This window comes from Falco naumanni, chromosome W, assembly GCF_017639655.2.
Source record: "Falco naumanni isolate bFalNau1 chromosome W, bFalNau1.pat, whole genome shotgun sequence".
NCBI classification, from domain to species: Eukaryota; Metazoa; Chordata; class Aves; order Falconiformes; family Falconidae; genus Falco; species Falco naumanni.
In genome coordinates this window covers 4,789,375-4,808,472 of record NC_054079.1, presented here as the reverse complement: position 1 = coordinate 4,808,472, position 19,098 = coordinate 4,789,375, and the positions used below count along the sequence as shown (strand labels likewise).

Here is a 19,098-nt window from a genome sequence, read left to right as displayed (position 1 = left end):
AATTACTACAGTGGTCCAAATTGTTTTTTAAACAAGAAAATAAACCTTCACCTACAATCGTTATTTTCATCTACTCCTTATAATATAAGAAACATTTATCACTACACAAACACAGGTGTACTGATTTAATAGTTTCTCATTAATATTACCATTCCATGAGACAAAGTAGTCAGTCTCACACTTCAGCAAGAACACCTTAGTTAAAATTATACCAGAATTATAATAGACAGCCTAAAAACGACCTCTCAAGCCTAAGCATTTTCCATTCATATGATTTCAAGAACAGGACTTGATTCTATGCAACTATGTCCCAGGAAACAGCATAACAACAAGCACACACTACAAAACCAAGACATGCATATCGTAAGAAAGTCTCCCACATACTTGTATGGAATTGGCAATAAATTTTGAACTTATTTAAGGAAACAAAAAAATGCCACAGTCCATAGTTTTACTATAGAAACAAACTAGGTACTCATTTTTTGGAAAAGTTAACCTTTTTCTCACAAATTTTAATGCCTAAAAAAACTTTACATAAAACTAAGCTGGATGGGCTATCGAGAACACACTTAAAATGATACAATAAATGTAAAAATGCTATTACCAAACAAGTGCCAATGGCTAACCAGAAAATGCTTTACAAATTACTTTACTTTCCAATATCAAACATGCCCTGGGTCCTGTGAAAAGTTATGCCTGCATCTTCCACGCTACCAAGATTTCATAATCAGTTTTCTCATGACACCTAATGTTCTGATTTTAGAACAGCATCATTCTATTTTGCATTTTCAATAACAAAATTCTCCTCATTATTCTATTTTGCAATACTGATTTCAATTGAATCAGTTGATTCTAAATATCTTCATAAAAATGACAAGTTGTTATTTTTTCCCTTTATTTTCATATGGATTATCACTTTTTTTCTCTCTGCCATCACTACCAGTTAAAAAAAAAAAAAAAAAAAAAAGATAAAACCAAAATAAACCTTTCTAAAATTTTTAAGGCGCTGATAATGATAAATATCCCCTGGTGGAATTTTTGTTTTGTGGAATGAAATTTAGAAACCAAATAAAAATTAATTTTTGTTTTATTTAAAAATTAAAAATTTTCAGTGTATTTCCAGGCTTTTCTTAGAGCATATCTTCTGTCATTTGGCTACTTTAAATTCCCATATTAAGAAAAAGGAAATTTTGAAAGGGAACATTAAAAAGTGATCATTTTTACTTAAAGTCAAATAAAGAATAATTTAAGTTCAGTTTCTTAGTTCTTTATTTCAGCTATGTCTTTCATTAAAATATGACCTTGATAAAAGAAACAGTGAATGATGTAATGAGATTTGACAAGCCAAGCAAAAAACCCCATTATTCAGTTGCTATACATGTATGCAACAATTTCAGTGTTGTGTTATGTCATAGAATTGCATTCCAGTATTCTTAATACTTCTAAAACGATGTAATAAAAGAAAACCAGTATATACATACCTTTTTAATAGTTTTTGTCTGCACAAGAGCAAGTTCTCTGTTCTCATCCGCTACATACAAGGAAAGTTTCACATATGGGTCACTGCAAAAGAAGTTGTCATAATTAATGAGAATATAATTTTACAGCCAAATATCATTTCAGTATCAATGTGTCATTTAATTGGATAACAACAGCAGCTCTAAACACCTCTAGTGAAAGTGTTTTCAGTGAAACCTAGTAACTGTAGTAAACTACTGAAACTTTTAAAATATGTGTTTGAATATGCTCGGTTAAATACTGACCACAGCATTAAAGATAATTTAACTTGCAGCTTTGCCCCCTTGCTATGGACAAGAACCACTTGGTAGCTCATTAAGATGAGCGGCAGTCCATTAGAATGAATAAAGTAAAATTCTGAGCCATGAGTTTTAGAAGATGCTCACTGTAACTAACCATTTGAGGCTGAGAAGAAAGGGAACAGGAATTACCTTGAAGAAGTGGTTCTAATTTTATTAAACCATAAAACCCAGCTGCATGGCTATCATCGGCGATACCAGTGTGCCCCTTCTGTCCATCACCCCTGCCCAGATCCTGAGCTCTCCTACCCACGCCATGGGTCTCCTCCTCACCAGCTGGTCCACTGTGGTGCTCACTGCGAACAAATGCTTGTACACGCATCGCACAGGCAATCCAACTCCTGAGTGCCCCCCGAAAGCTGTCATGGACCCTCTCCCCATCTAGTACCCTTGCCTGGACCCAGGGCCTCCTACTCACTAGCTGGTCCAGCCTGGGGTATGCTAGTGAGCACCACATCTACCCTCCCACGCGTATCAGCTCTGGAGGAGATACAGACTCTGGGGGAGATACTCTGCCCCCCAAGAGCCATCACCCAGATTATCACATCAGTCTATGGTGTGCTACTCAGTAAATATTTACACATCTCCTTCGATACACAACTAACTGCTAAAATTAAGAAGTGATCTTTCAAAATGGTTCGTCTTCCAACTCCAGTCACATAGCTCAACATTATCTCTCAAATAACTATCCTGAATAAGCCCCATTCTTAATTTTATCTTTACTCTCTGTAGATATTTGTAAAATCTGTATCAATTTCTAAAACATTCACATGCAGCACGCCATGTTAAAAGTCACGCAGTTTGCTGTGTTAGTAATGAACATTGGGTAGAGAAATAACTGACTGAACAGCATTTCAATTGCACCAACAAAAGGTACAAGTGAACATCCAAAGTATGAGGCAGAAAAAGAAGAACAAAACCTTGGCACTCTAAGCCAGCTGTAGCACAGTCAGACTTATAGTCCCTACAGAAATGCCTCTATATGCTTGATGAACTCCTGAAGAAAGGACCTGGGGGTGGTGGTGGACACCAAGCTGACCACAAGTCAGCAATGTGCCTTTGCCACACAGAAGGCTAATGGTATCCTGGGGTGCAATAGGCAGCGCATTGCCATCAGGCCAAAGGAGGTGATCCTCCTCCTCAGCTCGGTGCTGCTGAGGCCACATCTAGAGTACTGGGGTCCAGTGCTGGGCTCCTCAGGGCACAGGAGACGTGGACATACTGGAGAAAGTCCAGCAAAGGGCAATAAAGATGATTACGGGACTCTCATACAAGGACAGAGAGAGATCTGGGACTGTTCACCTGGAGAAGTCTCAGGGGGACATTATCCATCTCTATAAAAATACTTGATGGGAAGGGAGCCTGTCTCTTCTCAGTGGTGCCCTGGGCCAGCACAAGACACAATGGGCACAAACTAAAACACATGAAATTCCATCTGAACACAAGAAACCTCTTTTTTTACTGTGAGGGTGGTCAAACACTGGAACAGGCTGCCCAGAGACTGTGGGGTCTCGGTCTGTGTCAATATTCAACCTCAAACTATACGCATCCTGCTTTAGTGGCCTCTCGTGTCAAGAGAGCTCAATTTTCCACCTCAGAGTTGAGAAACACCTTCACTGTTAGAAACTTTAAGAGAAATGCACCCTCTGTTTTCAGAGACCCTATTCAATGACACAGCCATTAACCCTGGGATTACTCTGTACTATCAAACTACAATTTGCCCCTGAAAACCAACCTTGGTCTTGGGTTTCTACTTCAAAATACAACTTAGGGGAAACAAACTTTTAAATGAAATCTAAAATTTTTCAAACTGTAAGAAAATCATTAAAATCCAGATACGGTTGAAGTTATGCATTGAATCTGTGGTCTTTTCTATGGTAAAGTATACAAGTACAGGTAAAAAATATTAAAAGTTACCAAAATAACATTTTTATCTTCTGACACCCTGTAAACAATAGAGCAACACTTCAATACCATCACATAGAAAACGTTGTTTAAATGCATTATAATATTTACTGATTTCTCCATCAATTTATTCACGTTCATTTTCAACTGAGTACTATATATTCGAAGAGGGTCCCCCATGGAGAGTCGGCCAAGTCACGACAATCACACCAATATGGCTACATGCCGTGCTCACTTTATTAAACAAACAGGTCATATTTATAACTTAAACCGACCGCTCACCCGACTTTACACACAGGTGATTGGATAAAAGTCTCTGGCCACGCGGGCGTCCGTGAGGCTGACTGGTGAGCATGCTGCAGGCGGCTGATCAGAGTGTGCCAATGAGAGGGTGTTGATTCCGCAGTTCCCAGGACTTGCTCTGCACCTGGCTTCTTGTTTGTGCACAGCTTGTTTTCTTTCTCCCACTGCTTGTTCCCAGGACAATTTAAAGTTGCTCTGCAGCTTCAACTAACAGGCCTGGGTTGTCCAACCCAGACAATGGTAACATATGTCCTCGGTCCTTTAAAAATCCCTCTACATATCCCCCTTTTTCTTCTTGGACAACCCATGTCTGTTTCACAATAGATGTTAAACCTTTCTTCACACAAGAAAATAAACAGCTAAAAACTAAAACCATTACAATAATGATTACAACAAAGCGTATTCCTTCCATCAATAACGTCTTTAACCAACCTGTTATCCCCAATCCTCTCAACCATTCATCGAAGGGATTATCATCAGCAAGAATATGCTTCATGTTTCCCTGCAGTTGTGACAACTTCTTCTGCATCGATATGGAATAATCAGAAAGGTTCATACAACACATCCCTTCAAAATCCTCACAACCATGGCCATGTGCTAATAACAAAAAATCTATTGCAGCTCTATTTTGTAATGTAGCATGCCTAACACTATCTACATCAAGCGATAACAAACTTAAAATCTGCGATGTAAGATTAAATTGTTTCTCTCCCCAGCACGCTAACCTTCGTATATTCTTAGCATTTAATGCAGCCATTGCCCCCGGCATAAATATGGAGGCTAAGGCATTTGCTGTTACAGACTGTAGATTGACTCGGTCATTACATGTTTCATCAAAGGTGCGCAGTGCCCTCCGTGATCTATGAAATTGCGGAGTCATTTTCAATAAGTCTTTCATATGTGGAGCAAACAAAGTCAAATGCCCTAAATAACATGGTCCACCAACAGGATACAAAGGAATCCCTGGCCACGCTCTGTCCCCACATATCAGAAAGACTCCCGGTGGCAACTGATAACCCCCTGATACATCAATATGGAACCCCCCAGTTTTCAATTCACCCCAAATAGGTGAACTGGTTAGATTTTGAAACCCTGTATAAAACCCCCGTTCACCTTGACATGTTAGCCATAACTGCCACGGGTCACCACACCAAATTACTCCAGTACCATTCATGGGTTGAACTGGTGACAACATGTGGGTACAGTCTGCCATACCAGTTGCAGTTACATTAACATATTCAACAGGTACAATGCTACCCAATAGGTCTAACTCCTGCAAAGGTAAATGATGTGGCTGATTTAAATTCTAAATAACCGTCTTCTGCCACGCTGCATTACGCATAGAAAGCCAAATATATTGCCCATTCGGACTCATACATGTAACATTCTGATTGGAAGTCAGATCCACTGTTTTAACATTCCAAAAACCATCAAAATCTGTTTCATTCTCTTGCAGGGGAATACCAATTAAATAAGTTCTAAAGGGGTTGTCTGCCTGTAACAGACTTAAACAAAAGTCTGTTACTCCCGTGATATTTGCCCATGTCACCCATACGTTCGTCCTAGGCAAGATGTCAAAAATACTTTGGCCAATAGGTAAAAAATTCAAGACTGTAAACAAAGTCCACCACTCAAACATGTTTACACCTGCAATTTCCACTTCCCCACCCCACCCCCCCTTTTTTTCTTTTTTTTTACAAATTCCAACCCACACATCTGTGCTTTCACAGATTCTGATGATGTATGCTGTCTCCAATCAGCATGGTATTACACTAGTCATATGCTTTCTCTTGCTTCATGCCCGGTTACTAATCAAACACATACACTCTTTACACCATTTACATTTAAGCTTTGGCTTACAGAACCGTTTTACCCCACATAGCATACATTGGCACAATACCCGCGGGTTACATCCCTTACAACATAGACAGTTTATTCCATCTGCTCGCTCTGAGTCTTTTCTTCCGTCTTCTGATCTTGACATACAGGTCGCACAAACTTGCTAGGGACCCATATAGGTCCTTTATCTGTGGAGATACAAAAATAACCTCTACCGATAAATAACACCGGATTAGGTCCTCCCCATATGCCTGAAGCCATATTTTTATACAGAACATTCAAACCAGGAACTGCAGCTGTTTGGTTCCCTCGCGCTGTTTGGTGATGTATAACAACAGGTGGTCCCTCTCTACCCTCCCTAAGGGAGAGATAGTTTAAGGTAAACAACACCTTAGTCAACCGTTTAGTTACGTCTATGTCCTGCGATACTTTCTGTCTCTGAAGATAATCCTTCAGGGTACGGTTTGCCCTTTCAACAACTGCTTGCCCCGTTGGGGAGTGAGGAATCCCTTTAACGTGTTTAATTCCCCAAGTTGTCATAAACCTAGCGACTCGTTGACTACTATACGCTGGACCATTGTCTGTCTTTATTTCTACAGGTACTCCCATGACAGCAAAACAAGACATTAAGTGTCTCTCCACATGTAATGCCTTTTCACCGGTTTGTGCAGTGGCCCATATAAAATGAGAATAGGTGTCAATTGTGACATGCACATACTTAAGCTTCCCAAAGTCAGGTACATGTGTTACATCCATTTGCCAAACCTGAAGTGCCTTCAGACCTTTTGGGTTAGTGCCCACACCTAAACCAGGTCCATGATGACTACATTAGGGACAGGAGCGGACAATACCCTTTGCATCTGCTATGGGTATTTGATACTGTCAATGTAAAGACTTTGCATTCTGATGAAACATCTCGTGGCTGTTACGAGCTTCTTCAAACTTATTTGTTGGAGGAGTTATTGCCAGAGAGCTGACTGCTGCATCAGCTCTAGCATTACCTTTGCCAACCCAATGGTCCACTGATGACTTCTAATATGCATAATACAAAATCCATGTTTTCTCTGACAAAGTACTACGCAGTTGTATAAACATTTCATCAAGATGTTGGTTCTTTGTCTCTCTCAACAAGGCATCTTCAATGCGCTGTACTACACCAATTACGTACAATGAGTCTGATACTATGTTTACAGGTGTACTGTTCCAGCTTCCCAATGCCCAACACACTGCTTTCAGTTCTAAGGTTTGAAGGTTGTCCCCTGGTTCACCGGTGATCACTTGTTTCTGCCACTGATTATCGGATTGCCAAACACACGCAGCCTTCTTCATCTTTCATACTGCATCTGTAAACACCGTTGGCCCTTCAACTGGTCTTTTTGAGCATAACGGTCTCGCAATCCACTGGTAATGTTCTAACATCTTCCAGAGAGGTTCTTTTGGCCGGTTGTTGTGTACAACACCTGTATAGCCCATCAAGGCTTCCTGTATGGCTGTTGAATGTCTCAGGAGCCACTCATAATCATCACCACGGACTGGAATACTGATATCTGCTGGTTCAGTCCCATCAATTTCAACAATCCTGTCTCTTCCTTTTCTCACCAAGGCTGCTACCGCTTCAGGACGACTTAAAATACGATGTCTGGGTTGCAATAGCAAAAACAGCCACTCAAAAACGATCGCCATATTTTCCCCCTTTTTCTTTTGCCATTGCAAAATAAGGGCAAAAGTTGAAGTGGCAACATTACAAACCAAAAAAGATAACGGATGATTCGCCATTCGGCGACCACACCAGCCAGTCTGAATCTTGTGGGACACAACTTCCAGGGCAGCCCGCTGTTCTAGTGAACAAGTTTGAGGACTGTTGGCTTTGGTGCCATGCAACCAGGATCGGAACAGCTGCAAATCATAGTTAGTGAGTCTCTTTGTGTGTCATCAGGGTGTAAGGGAATAGTGAAGAAAAAGTCTTTCAAGTTTATATACAACAATTTGCCAATTCTGAGGAATCATCATGAAAGGTGGAAGAGCAGGTCGCAACACTCCCATCGCTAAAATCTGATCATTAACTGTCCGTCAATCATGTAAGAGTCACCATTTCCCAGTCTTCTTTGGTATCACAAAAAAAGGGATTATTCCAAGGACTTGTAGAAGGTCGAATATGACCTACTTTCAATTGTTCCTGCACCAATTCCTCAGCAACGCACAGCCATTCTTCTGTTATCAGCCACTGGTCTACCCAAATTGGCTTTTCTGTTAACCATGTGATCTTCAGTATGGGTGGCTGCCGATCAGTGGCCATGGTGCTAAATGCTGATCAGTTGTCATAACTAGTCCCAATTGTGACAAAACATCCCGTCCAATCAACCCAGATAATGTGGGTGGGAGTTGCATTACGTATGGCCAATTACAATAGCCTAGCCATCTTCAAACTGCAATGTAATCAAGTCTTTACTCTTTTTCGGGGGTTTTGCACCTCCTACTCCTACCACTCGGGTGACTGGAGCTTGCAGTTCCCAATTCTGGGGCCATAGATGTTGATTAATGATGGTGACATCTGCCCCGGAGTCTAATAGAGGTTCCAGAGTAATTTGCTGACTGCCTTTCTTCAATTGAATCTTCTGATATGGTCTTTGATTGAGGTCTAATGTGAAACACACCTCAGGTCCGGTAAATCCAAAATCGTCTTCTCCTCCCATCTTAGATGGCTGGCCTTGTTGTCAGAGTTGCTCATAGGATTGTCGATGCGCAACAAGGCTGTCATAGGGAAGTATTTGAGCAATTTTACTTCCTTTTGGAATCGTAACCGGTGGTTGTAATGCATAGACCGTAACTTGTACGTGTCCCGTAAAATATGCATCAATTACTCCAGGTAAACAATTACTCCTTGCCTTCCTGTTGAAGATCTCCATAATAAGAGTCCTCCAACTGGAGAATTCACTTTAGACAAAGGTCCTTTTACTTCAGTTGGAATTAAAGTCACTTCTTTATTATTCAAAGTTACGTCTACTGCGGTTGCCACATCCACCCCGAGGCTCCCCCAAGTGGGTGGGACACGCTGGCATAAGAGACCACATTTCTCATCTGCGTTGTTGGGGCCTGTACTTGTGTCTTCACTCATAGACCTGACGCGCTGCATGTTTCCCGACCTGTTATATCTACAAACAGCAGTAGCATGTGTATCTAAGTTACATTTGTGACACCAAACTGTCTTTGAACAAGTACGCCTCATGTGTCCAGATTCACTACATCGATAATACCAAATCCTGATCTACCATTGTTCCTCTTTCGATGTCCACCTATATGATTTGTTAAGGCTGCTGCGATTATATGCCCTTGCTCCCTCAACACAGCAGTAAAGGCAGCCGCTTGGTTATTTTTTTTTCCACCTTCATAGTTTCCAGAGTGTTAACTATCGACCGCCATGTCGCTCCTAACGCTTTAGTTCCTTTTCCTTCTTTGCCTCCCTCGATTGTAGTATCCCAGAGGCAATTTCCCACTTCTCTCCATTCCGTAATACTAAACAATAACGCGCGCTCGGGGATCTTATTCTTTTTTCATGCCCAGCGATCTAAGGCCTCCACTTCTGTCTCTACCCTCCCCTCTCTTAAAGAGGATGCTAGTTAACAGTTTAATTGCCCCGTCTAATTCCATCGCGGTCTTCTCAGAGCTCCCCCCTCTCACAGAAAGGATATCAACGGGGAAACCCCGCCACACTCGTTGCGGTCTTCCATAGTGCCACCCCCCCCCTCACAGAGAGGAATTCAGTGGAGAGTCCTGCCGCGATTTACTCTACGCGGTTTTACCGCCGGCGGAGGTGCGATCTGCAGCTCCACACCGAGCTCCGGACTCCGCTTTTCGCCTTCCAGGTTCCGCCCGCCTCCGACCTCCAGCTCCCTAATCGGGCAACGTCCCTTCGGGGCCGATGCACAGAGACTTCCGCACTTAAGCGAACAGCATTTAAGCTAAACCGCATTTAAGCGAATAAATGGGTCCTTGTTTGGGCGCCAGACGAAGAGGGTCCCCCGTGGAGAGTCGGCCAAGTCACGACAATCACACCAATATGGCTACATGCCGTGCTCACTTTATTAAACAAACAGGTCATATTTATAACTTAAACCGGCCGCTCACCCGACTTTACACACAGGTGATTGGATAAAAGTCTCTGGCCACGCGGGCGTCCGTGAGGCTGACTGGTGAGCATGCTGCAGGCGCCTGACCAGAGTGTGCAGATTTCGTGGTTCCCAGGGCTTGCTCTGCACCTGGCTGCTTGTTTGTGCACAGCTTGTTTTCTTTCTCACCCTGCTTGTTCCCAGGACAATTTAAAGTTGCTCTGCAGCTTCAACTAACAGGCCTGGGTTGTCCAACACAGACAATGGTAACATATGTCCTCGGTCCTTTAAAAATCCTTCTACATATATTTATTCACAAAATAATAGTTCTAGGGCAGCACTTCCATATATCTACTCCAAAACCTTTTACAAAGGAGCCCAAACCTGCAATCCTCTTCACTGTTTGGAAGAGTAAGGAACAGAAAAGGAGACCTAAACCTTGGTCACCTATCCAGGGTCTTTTACTTTCGCTACACAGCTAAAAATTTAGCACATTTCCTGATAGGTATTATTGAAATATTTTCTAATTTACCTTCTATTCATAAAACAGTTCAAGGACATTTTATTTCCTTCCCAGAACTAGAACACCAGCATCTTGGTTTTCTATAGCCCCAAAAGCATTAATCTGATAAAACTGCTGCTTTGTAGAAACATAATCAACATCACACCCAGCACAGCTTTACTTTTGCTAGAGTAGGAAAAAGATAAAAAGAAGACAGAGCGGATTTTTCTCATAATTTTGCCTCACCCCTCCTTAGGTACAACTGTTACACCCTGTCACAAGGGCTACATGCAGGCACACACTTGCAGACTCTTTGCAGTCCTAATAAGTCTACTAAAAAAGGGAACTAAAAGTTATGTCTGCCACCCTGTCCCCAACTCACCCGATGATGATTTCATAGCAAAGCCCTAAGAATACAGGGGGACTGGCTGTTTCTTGGCAGCCAGTGTCCAAAACAAAGCTTCGGGCTGAGAGTGCACATCACTTTCCTCCCCCAGTAGTGGAACATTATTTATGGAGTAATAATACATGATTGCCCCAGGGAAGGGAAAAAACAAACCAGGCTTTAAAGCAAGACAGAGTGGTAGCTGCACAGTCACACAGGCAACAACCATGCAGACTCACCAACATCACGAAATGGAACATATGCACTTGGGCTAATGGAAGTCTGGGTCCATAAGCTCATTCAGGACAGCACTTTGTGGACCCAGCACCAAGTCTGGTGCTACCAGGCCCCTGAAGCAGTGAACCTGTTCCTCAGCAGGGCTCTTGTCTTTGTGAAAGAAGGCAGCTACGGTCACCTCTAGTACACCTGCCGATCCGCATCCAACCCGCTCTACCCTCAACACCCCTAATCCCCCTCTGCGTGGAAGGCATGTTAAGCCCGGCTTCTGCACCCCAACACCACAGGTGCCAGCCCAGGAATCTTCCAAGGCAGAAAGAGAGAAACGAGTAGTTACAGCATCTTGGTTAACTTTGCATCAAAAGATCTAATTTGGAAGGATAACCCAGAATTTATTACCTCCTAAAACATGGGCAAAAGTAGCTGGGTGGATGCCTGCCTTTCTCTTGAGTAGCAAAAGCAGGCATTGAACAATGAATTGCATGCCACCATATTCAAGCTCTTTGAGACATTATTTTTAAAATTTCAAAAATGGAGCTCACAAGTTAGGACAGGCTGAGATGCATTTATATCCTGCTTTTTATGCCCACAAAGAGTAACTGGGATACATGGAGCTTCCTGGAAAAACTCATCTTGACTGAAATATATCCCCTGCAAATACTAAGCCTGCATCAGGATTTCCACTGAGGAAAGCAAGGAGGGAAACAACTCAGTTCTTTAGTTCACCAACAATGACAAATGCATGTAGAATCTGTTGGTTTTTAATGCACATCAGAAGCTATATTGGCCAGCAGAAAAATTAAAAGCACCAGAACAAAAACTAACCACCAAGTTATACCTGCTCCAGTTACTCACAGAGAAGTCAGGGGGGAAAACACCAGTGCTAAAGCAGTTATTTTTGGAAGTATCTGCATTCCCCTCTACTTTCTTCTCTCCATGTTTGCCTACACTGCAATGGCTCATGCTGCCCATAGCTTTCTACAGATCTCCACCTCAGCAGCTCCCATGCCTTTATTGCAGCCACAGCCTCCAGCCAAACCACTGCCCGGGGGCTGGCTGTCCCCTCAGTCCCGCTCCCCTGACTCCAGAGCTGGGGAGAAGGCATTTGCCCCCTCACCACAGAGTGGGCACAGGACAGGGGCAGCTGCTTCACTGAGGGGCATCCACACAAATGGGGACACACCGATTTGTCCCCCATCGCAGGCTGTCTTTAATTGACCCTTTGAGGAAAACACCTCAAGGGACACCAGCTCCCACTAACCAGGAACAGCTCACCTTTTCACCCACAGCTACAGCTACACCAGTCACCGCACGCAGCCGATGGAGAGGGTCCCCGACATCAGGCAGCTGTGGTCCTCCCATCCCTTCCTACTGCAACCAAGTGACATGCCACGTCCTGGAGCTACCAAGCAGCTTTAACCATACATTCATTTTCATCCAAACCACCCCCCCTGAACCAACATGCTCACCCTTCTGCAAGAAAACAGACCCACACCATTAGGGCATAGCAAGTGACAAACAGGACCACAGCAGCTGCTACTTATATGCATCAACATGTGCTGCTCATCAGCAATTAACTGTTCTCAGCCCCTTATCATTAGTACTGACCACACATGCACACCTGGCTGCTCCAATTCAACACCCCACTGAACTGCTGCAGAAAGGGCTAGGGTTTATGAAAAATGCTTCTAGCAACTTCATTAGGTTTGAGATTGTTACGTAGCATCAGAATCTCCACACATCTTGTATCAATAAAAGAAAACCCAAACTGTTGTGCTACCAAGATGTGCAAGATGTTCCTCCAAGTTTTCTCAGGGCAAAAAGCACTGTTCACAGCCCTTGTATTCCCTGTTTCACTGGTCTTGCTTTCCATAAAACTTGAAGCGCGTTCTTAATCACAAATTATTATTTTATTTATGTATTTATTGTTACCAACTAGGTGAAGATTTGGACAACTTCAGAGGAGCAACGAAACAGCTGGGACAAAAGGTAAAGCTGCAGGAACAGAGTACTGTCTGGGGCAACACAAAGGCCCACACACCACCTTCGCCACCATTTGGGGTTTGCTGCTGCCCCCGCTGTCCCCTCCTGGAGAAACTCAGGCCAGCACTGCCAGTGCTGGCAAGTACCAGCATGGCTCAAGCCAACTACCCTGGGCCACCTCACGCCTGCCACAATCTGCCCAGGGCTCCCAGCACTCTGATTAGTCTCTGTCAATTCATGAGAAGTTACCACACCTTGTTGTCACTCAAGGAGATGCTCAAACCTCAAAATTGGTTTTGTTTTTCACTTACATACATTATTGGTTCAATTGTAATCTCTGTAAAAGCAGAAAAAAATCACTGTGGTTTCTTTAAACATGCAAGAACTCCCATGTACTGGACAAATACAGAACAGAAAGATGGTCCATGGCCCTAAGAGGGGACAGCCCAACCATGAGATCAGATACAACAGAAACAGATGGGTGATTACAAGGAAAGAGCAACCACCACCAGGCAGCACGACAGGATATATATCAGCACTGGTCCCTTTGGCTGTTAGCTAGGCATTTGCAAGATTCACCACCAAAACAGTGTTTTATGATGACCAACACAGCTGAAGTACAGTAAGGAAAAAAACTTGTTTAAAAATTTAATGGATTGTTGAGAGCCAGACCTCACGAAGCAATCACTGATGGTAGCTAACAACCTCAGATGACTGAGAGCAGCAGTTTCAAAGAAAGTAGGGTGACACGGTCAAAGCAGTAAGGTAGGGAAACTGGTCCTTCTGCAACAAACTATTCAATGTACACCAACCCAAGCAAGAAAAGCAGAATGTGGAAGTAATTGAGGGCTCCAATTTATTAATTTATGCTGAAGAAATCTGCAAACTTCACAGACTGGACACACAGTCACAACTGATGCAGGCACACACCACAGGCAGTGATGCTGCTGTCAACAGAGAAATGTGAGACAGCGCAGGGCTCATGTCCAAGGGAGAGATCAAAAGTTTTAAGAGTTTGAGCTGAAGGCTAGACATCCATGAGAGAACCAAACCAAAATCATGGCATGTATATTGGACAAGAGAGGTGTGACCCACACCAACATTTAGACTCACATGTTATCAGTACAGACATGGCTAAATTTGTAATTGCATATGGGAAAATGAGTACGCAGACAGGGACGAGGCCAGGGAACTGACAGGCCCAGAAACAGATTCTTATGTTTCACCACCTGGTAAGAAATATACTGAATTCATAGCTCTATGCACAAAAAATAAGCTGTTTGGCAACAATATCACTTCCTAGCCACGATGCTAGTCTTGTGGCCTGCTCACTGCCTTCCTGTGAAACCGCATCCAGCTCTCTGCTTCTCAGGGCCTCCTTCATACCTCAGGAAAGCAGAGGGAAGACTTCCTTGGAAAAGGACAGGATGGGAAATAAAGTCACAGAGCCCTCAGCAGGTCAGTCATACTTCAGAGAGAAATGCCCGGGGAGGTCAGTTAGCAGGATCAAGGAGAGCAGCATGGAAGGAGGGAATCCCCAACTAGCTCACTGTCTGAAAGGTCCAACCATACCTCCATATGAGCAGCACTACCATCCTGTTTGGAGTCGAGAGCTGTGGAACCTTCACATTCACACAGCATTTCGCCTTACCAGTTCTTTTCACAACATTCTGAACTGTGCAGGGAGAGGTACTGAGTATCTTAAGGATAATGTGCTGTCACAAATAACATTTGGCCTCAGTAAGCTGCAGTGGTTAATGGAAAGGCTTCAGCAAATCTTTGAAAGTTTATGACTGAGCAGCCACTTTATTTTGTAACATGATGCAAGGTTTTCCCTCAAAAGGTGCCTTCGTTTCTTCTTTTAAGGCAGTAGTTTCTGCCCTTCTACACAGCCTCATAGAGCAGCATATGATTATGAGACAAGTGGATTTTTTAAAAATGAAATGTTATCAGTAGAAGAAGAAAAGACAGAAGTTCTGCCTCAAATATATAAAACCAAAAGGTTGTCCTTCGAAGATTTTTGCCCTTTTGCCCCTTTTTCTTTTAAGAAAATCAGATTCAGGTGAACTAATAGATCATAGCAGTCAGCAGGCAGGTGGAAATAATTGAGTGGCTGAATACAGGTGCTTGCTATTTCAAACAATGAGAAACTTCTACAATTTTTTGTATCTGTACACAGAAACATTATCTGATAAAAATTATTTTTCACTGTGACATAAAATTCAGGGATTATTACTAAGTCCTCTTACTCAATAGCAAGACTGCATACTCAAATAAGCAGTATTTCTCCATTTACAGCCACTGAAATATATACCCAGTGCATCCTGAAGAACACAGTATACATACACGGATAAAACCCTTCTGATTTTGGTGAAAAACAGGAAAGCCTAATTTCCTCGAAAGCCACCAAAGTACCAGTTTGTAGTGAAAGCTGAGGAAATTCTCTGGTGCCCTCTGCTGCCAGCCACCAAAAGTGATCTGGACCCGACACATGGAAGCAAGCCTCCATCATAAAATTAAAGACATTGTACCAATTTAATGAATATACTGATATACCTTACGCCCACACTTGGCAGCCTAATACTTCTTCATTTCACTCACCTCTATGAGGCAAAATCAACATTAAGGTTTCATAAATAAAAATATCTATTATCCAACATATTTCTTCTGAGCAGACTTTATTCTCTTTAAGATAACAACGCCCTCTACTATCCGCTGACTGTACATCTCGGACAAGCCTTTGTTTTGCTGTCCCTTCAAGTGCTTTCTTGAAGCAGAGCCCAAAACACTTTCTGTAACCTTAGTCTGAGGTTACATGCCAGGAGCTCCTGGCTTGCTCCGCCATCGCCCACTGCTCCTCCGAGCAGGTTGTGGGCCACTGTCCCCTTCTGTCAAGCCAGTGAGACCAGAGTGTAAACCCAGTCACTCCAGGAGCAGCTGCACATGAAGCAACAGAGTAAACTATGTCAACTCAACAGAATCAAACTATGGTGTAGGGATGGAACAAGCCGCTGGAGCAGACAGACAGGAACTTGGGCTTTTCGTTGCTCGCAAATACACAGGCTGCAGCATCTTCACCTTTCTTAAACAACACTGTTGGTATTGTCTTGAGGAAAACTGCTAAACAACAGCAAAGGGTCTGCCCCAGGACTACCTGATACCACAATTATTTGAGCATGTATCTTGCAGGTCTCCCAGGAGAAGCTCAACAAGACAAGAAATTACAAGGGGACTTACAGAACAGTAGCAGAGAGAAGGAAGCAAACAGCTCTGGGCTTCTTGCAATTACTGAGGTCATGTATTGCATATACTGGGATGTACCACCACTGACAACAATTGCTTTTGGAAAACAGCCACCTCTGCTTACACTGGGTCCATTTCTCCTCCCTTCCAGGCAGGCATGCACATCTGCTTTAGACACAACAGTGAATGAATTAATTTCAACATCTGCCCAAGGCAGCTCTGACTGCCTTGTGGTTTTTATTTAAGCATACTAATTTAATAAGTAAAGCACAAGCTGCGCACGCTTGCTGAAGAAGTGCAGATGCTACCTTGTCAAAGAGGCTGCTTTCCTCAGGACATCCTCATCATCTAGTATTTTACTGTCACGTCTCTGAACTCTTTTTTTTTTTTTTTTCCCCCATTCCTTTGCTTTCCAAAGTACAGCTTGGTTTAGATTTAATGAAGCTCTCAACTGGTTTCTTACCCTTCTCCCTATTCTGTAAATAACATGTTAATTTCTACTATAGTAGAAAAACTTTCATTTTTTCATTGCAAATCAAGCTGTCATTTAGAACATATTGCCAGGGAACTTCCCCCCTCCAAAGCAATACTATAGCTAACAACCATGTGTTGAATCATTCAGCATTTTAAAAAAAGTAAAGACAGCGGTGACAAGAACTCACCATGGTTTCATCCCAATGCCTGACTTGACTGAGAGCACCCAGACAAGTTCCTCAAGAATAGTCTTATTTGACTGTTTTTGTGGGGTTTTGTTTTGTTGGTTTTTTGGGTTTTTTTTTTTTTTGTTGTTTTGGTTTGGTTTTTTTGTTGTGGGTGGGGGTTTTGGGGGGTTGTTGTTTTTTTTTGGTTGGTTTTTTTTAAGATCAACATCAAGATTTTCTAGTGAAATTCAACTTGGACTGCCCGGTGCTCACCTGAAACATTCGGAAGTACATGGCAAATGAGAAATTAAATAGCTACAGTGCACACAAAGGAAAGGTAGGCAGCAAGCATGACTAAGACTAAACTCTTTCATTAATCAATGGCATTGCACAAAACTAAAAGTGTGGAAGGTTTGTACTGCTTTGAATATTCCATTTCTCAAAGCTGTAAAGCAGCAGAAAAGTGGTTTTCTATACTTCCCCCCCCCAAAACTAGAAAAAGGAAAAAGAAACACAGTATGAACTCTATCCTACTTGAGCAACTGTCATCTAGTCAAGTGGCTTTGTTGAATTTGGTCATTTGAGAGGTTTGCAATACAGAGCTCTCTAGCTTTGCTCCACCTCCAGGAACTCACTGAGACAGGAGACAGGCAGTATTTTCACTCTCACATATATGCCATTTTGCACTACTGAAACATTTCTTCAAAAATTACTTCTATGAATCTAGCTAATGCAACATTTCAGTGGGTAAAATTTTTTACTAATGTCTGATGTCAAAACCCATTTCGTTGGGCCCACCACAAAATATAATTTGAGAGTTTGAGTTTTGCCTGTCTTAACACACAGTGAATTTTAAAGAAAACATAAGTTAAGGATAAAACCCCTTCCCTGCTGGACTCCGTATGAAACAGCCAGAGCAGTGACTGCTCCCGCTCCCTCCAACAGCGCACTTGTGAAGCACTGAAGAGGCAGTTCATCACAAGCCAGATTTTTTAAAATTGTTTGGTTAAGTTTTTGAGGCATCTCACTTCAGCTAACTTATCTGGTGCTTGAAAAAGGAGAGATACCAGTATGAGAAGGAGAACAGGCTGGTTTTGCTGTTTTTAAAACCCAGTCCCAAGGTAGCACACTCGCTAGGGGGGATAGTTCCAGGAGTATAGCTGTCACCAGAATTTTTCTATTCGTTAAAAAAAGACATACCATAACTCAAAGTGTACTGGAAACAGTGACAGTGGTCTTAAAAGAACAGCTAAAAGGTAAACACTTGCTATCTTTGTCATCTACAAGCCACATTCATAGTCACATGGGCTCTCCTTCCATTGCCAATCCACAGTAATTAATTAATTCTGTTATTAAAAATAACAATATACATGAATTAAAAATTTCAGCCACATTTCAAGCAGCCTTGTTCTCAAGAGGAGTACACTGTAGGAGCTTGGAGCCTGCATGACCTAGCACTAACACTACTGCTGAATCACTGATCTTAGACCAGGAAATCCAAACAGAAAAGAGGCTCGTGTTTCAGCTGTACCTTTCAGGCTGCAGGCTTTTCAGAAAAGAGCAGGTAAAAGCAATAAACCCAGAGGCAACCGCAACCCATAATAAGCTATCATGTCATTAGAAGCACAGCTTCCTATTAATGAAAAACATCCTTAATTTTTACAGAAAAGCAACCTCCAGACAGCCACAATCTCCACATACTTCATGATTTAGAAGGCAAAAGCAGCAACTAATTCTGTCAAATACACCCATTTAAAGGATACACACAATCCTTTCTTCCTTTCCAAACTGTTAAATAAGAACATCCACACCACAGTGTCTTATTTCACACAACTAATAATAACCAGAAGACATTTCTTCTCATTTTAATGCATTCACCCTTATTACTTGTGAGTGCATTTGCGTGTATATGCAGAAACTGTATTTATAGAAAGTGTCGCCAGTGTGCCAAATCAACCCAACTTGGTTAATACCAAGTGCTGTATTTTACTTATTTATGTTTTTCAAAAGCAGAAAAAAAGCAATCGAAAACCCAAGTCCACACTGGACATACCTTCAGGGAAAGACAGAAACTTGACCACTGAGTCAGGCTGCATTCAGCACATATAACAAGTCACTGGAGAAGTACTTCTACTTA

General features: G+C 42.4%; 1 protein-coding gene across 7 annotated transcripts in view; it reads right to left on the bottom strand.

Annotated features, from left to right (window-relative positions):
- Positions 1-19,098, bottom strand: part of LOC121080522 (E3 ubiquitin-protein ligase NEDD4-like) — a 187,704-nt gene that overhangs the window by 112,645 nt on the left and 55,961 nt on the right. For all 7 annotated transcript variants that reach the window (XM_040578585.1, XM_040578587.1, XM_040578588.1 and 4 more), the window contains exon 3: positions 1,482-1,563. In XM_040578585.1, the coding sequence (XP_040434519.1) occupies positions 1,482-1,563 (82 nt within the window). The remainder of the gene's footprint in view (positions 1-1,481; positions 1,564-19,098) is intronic.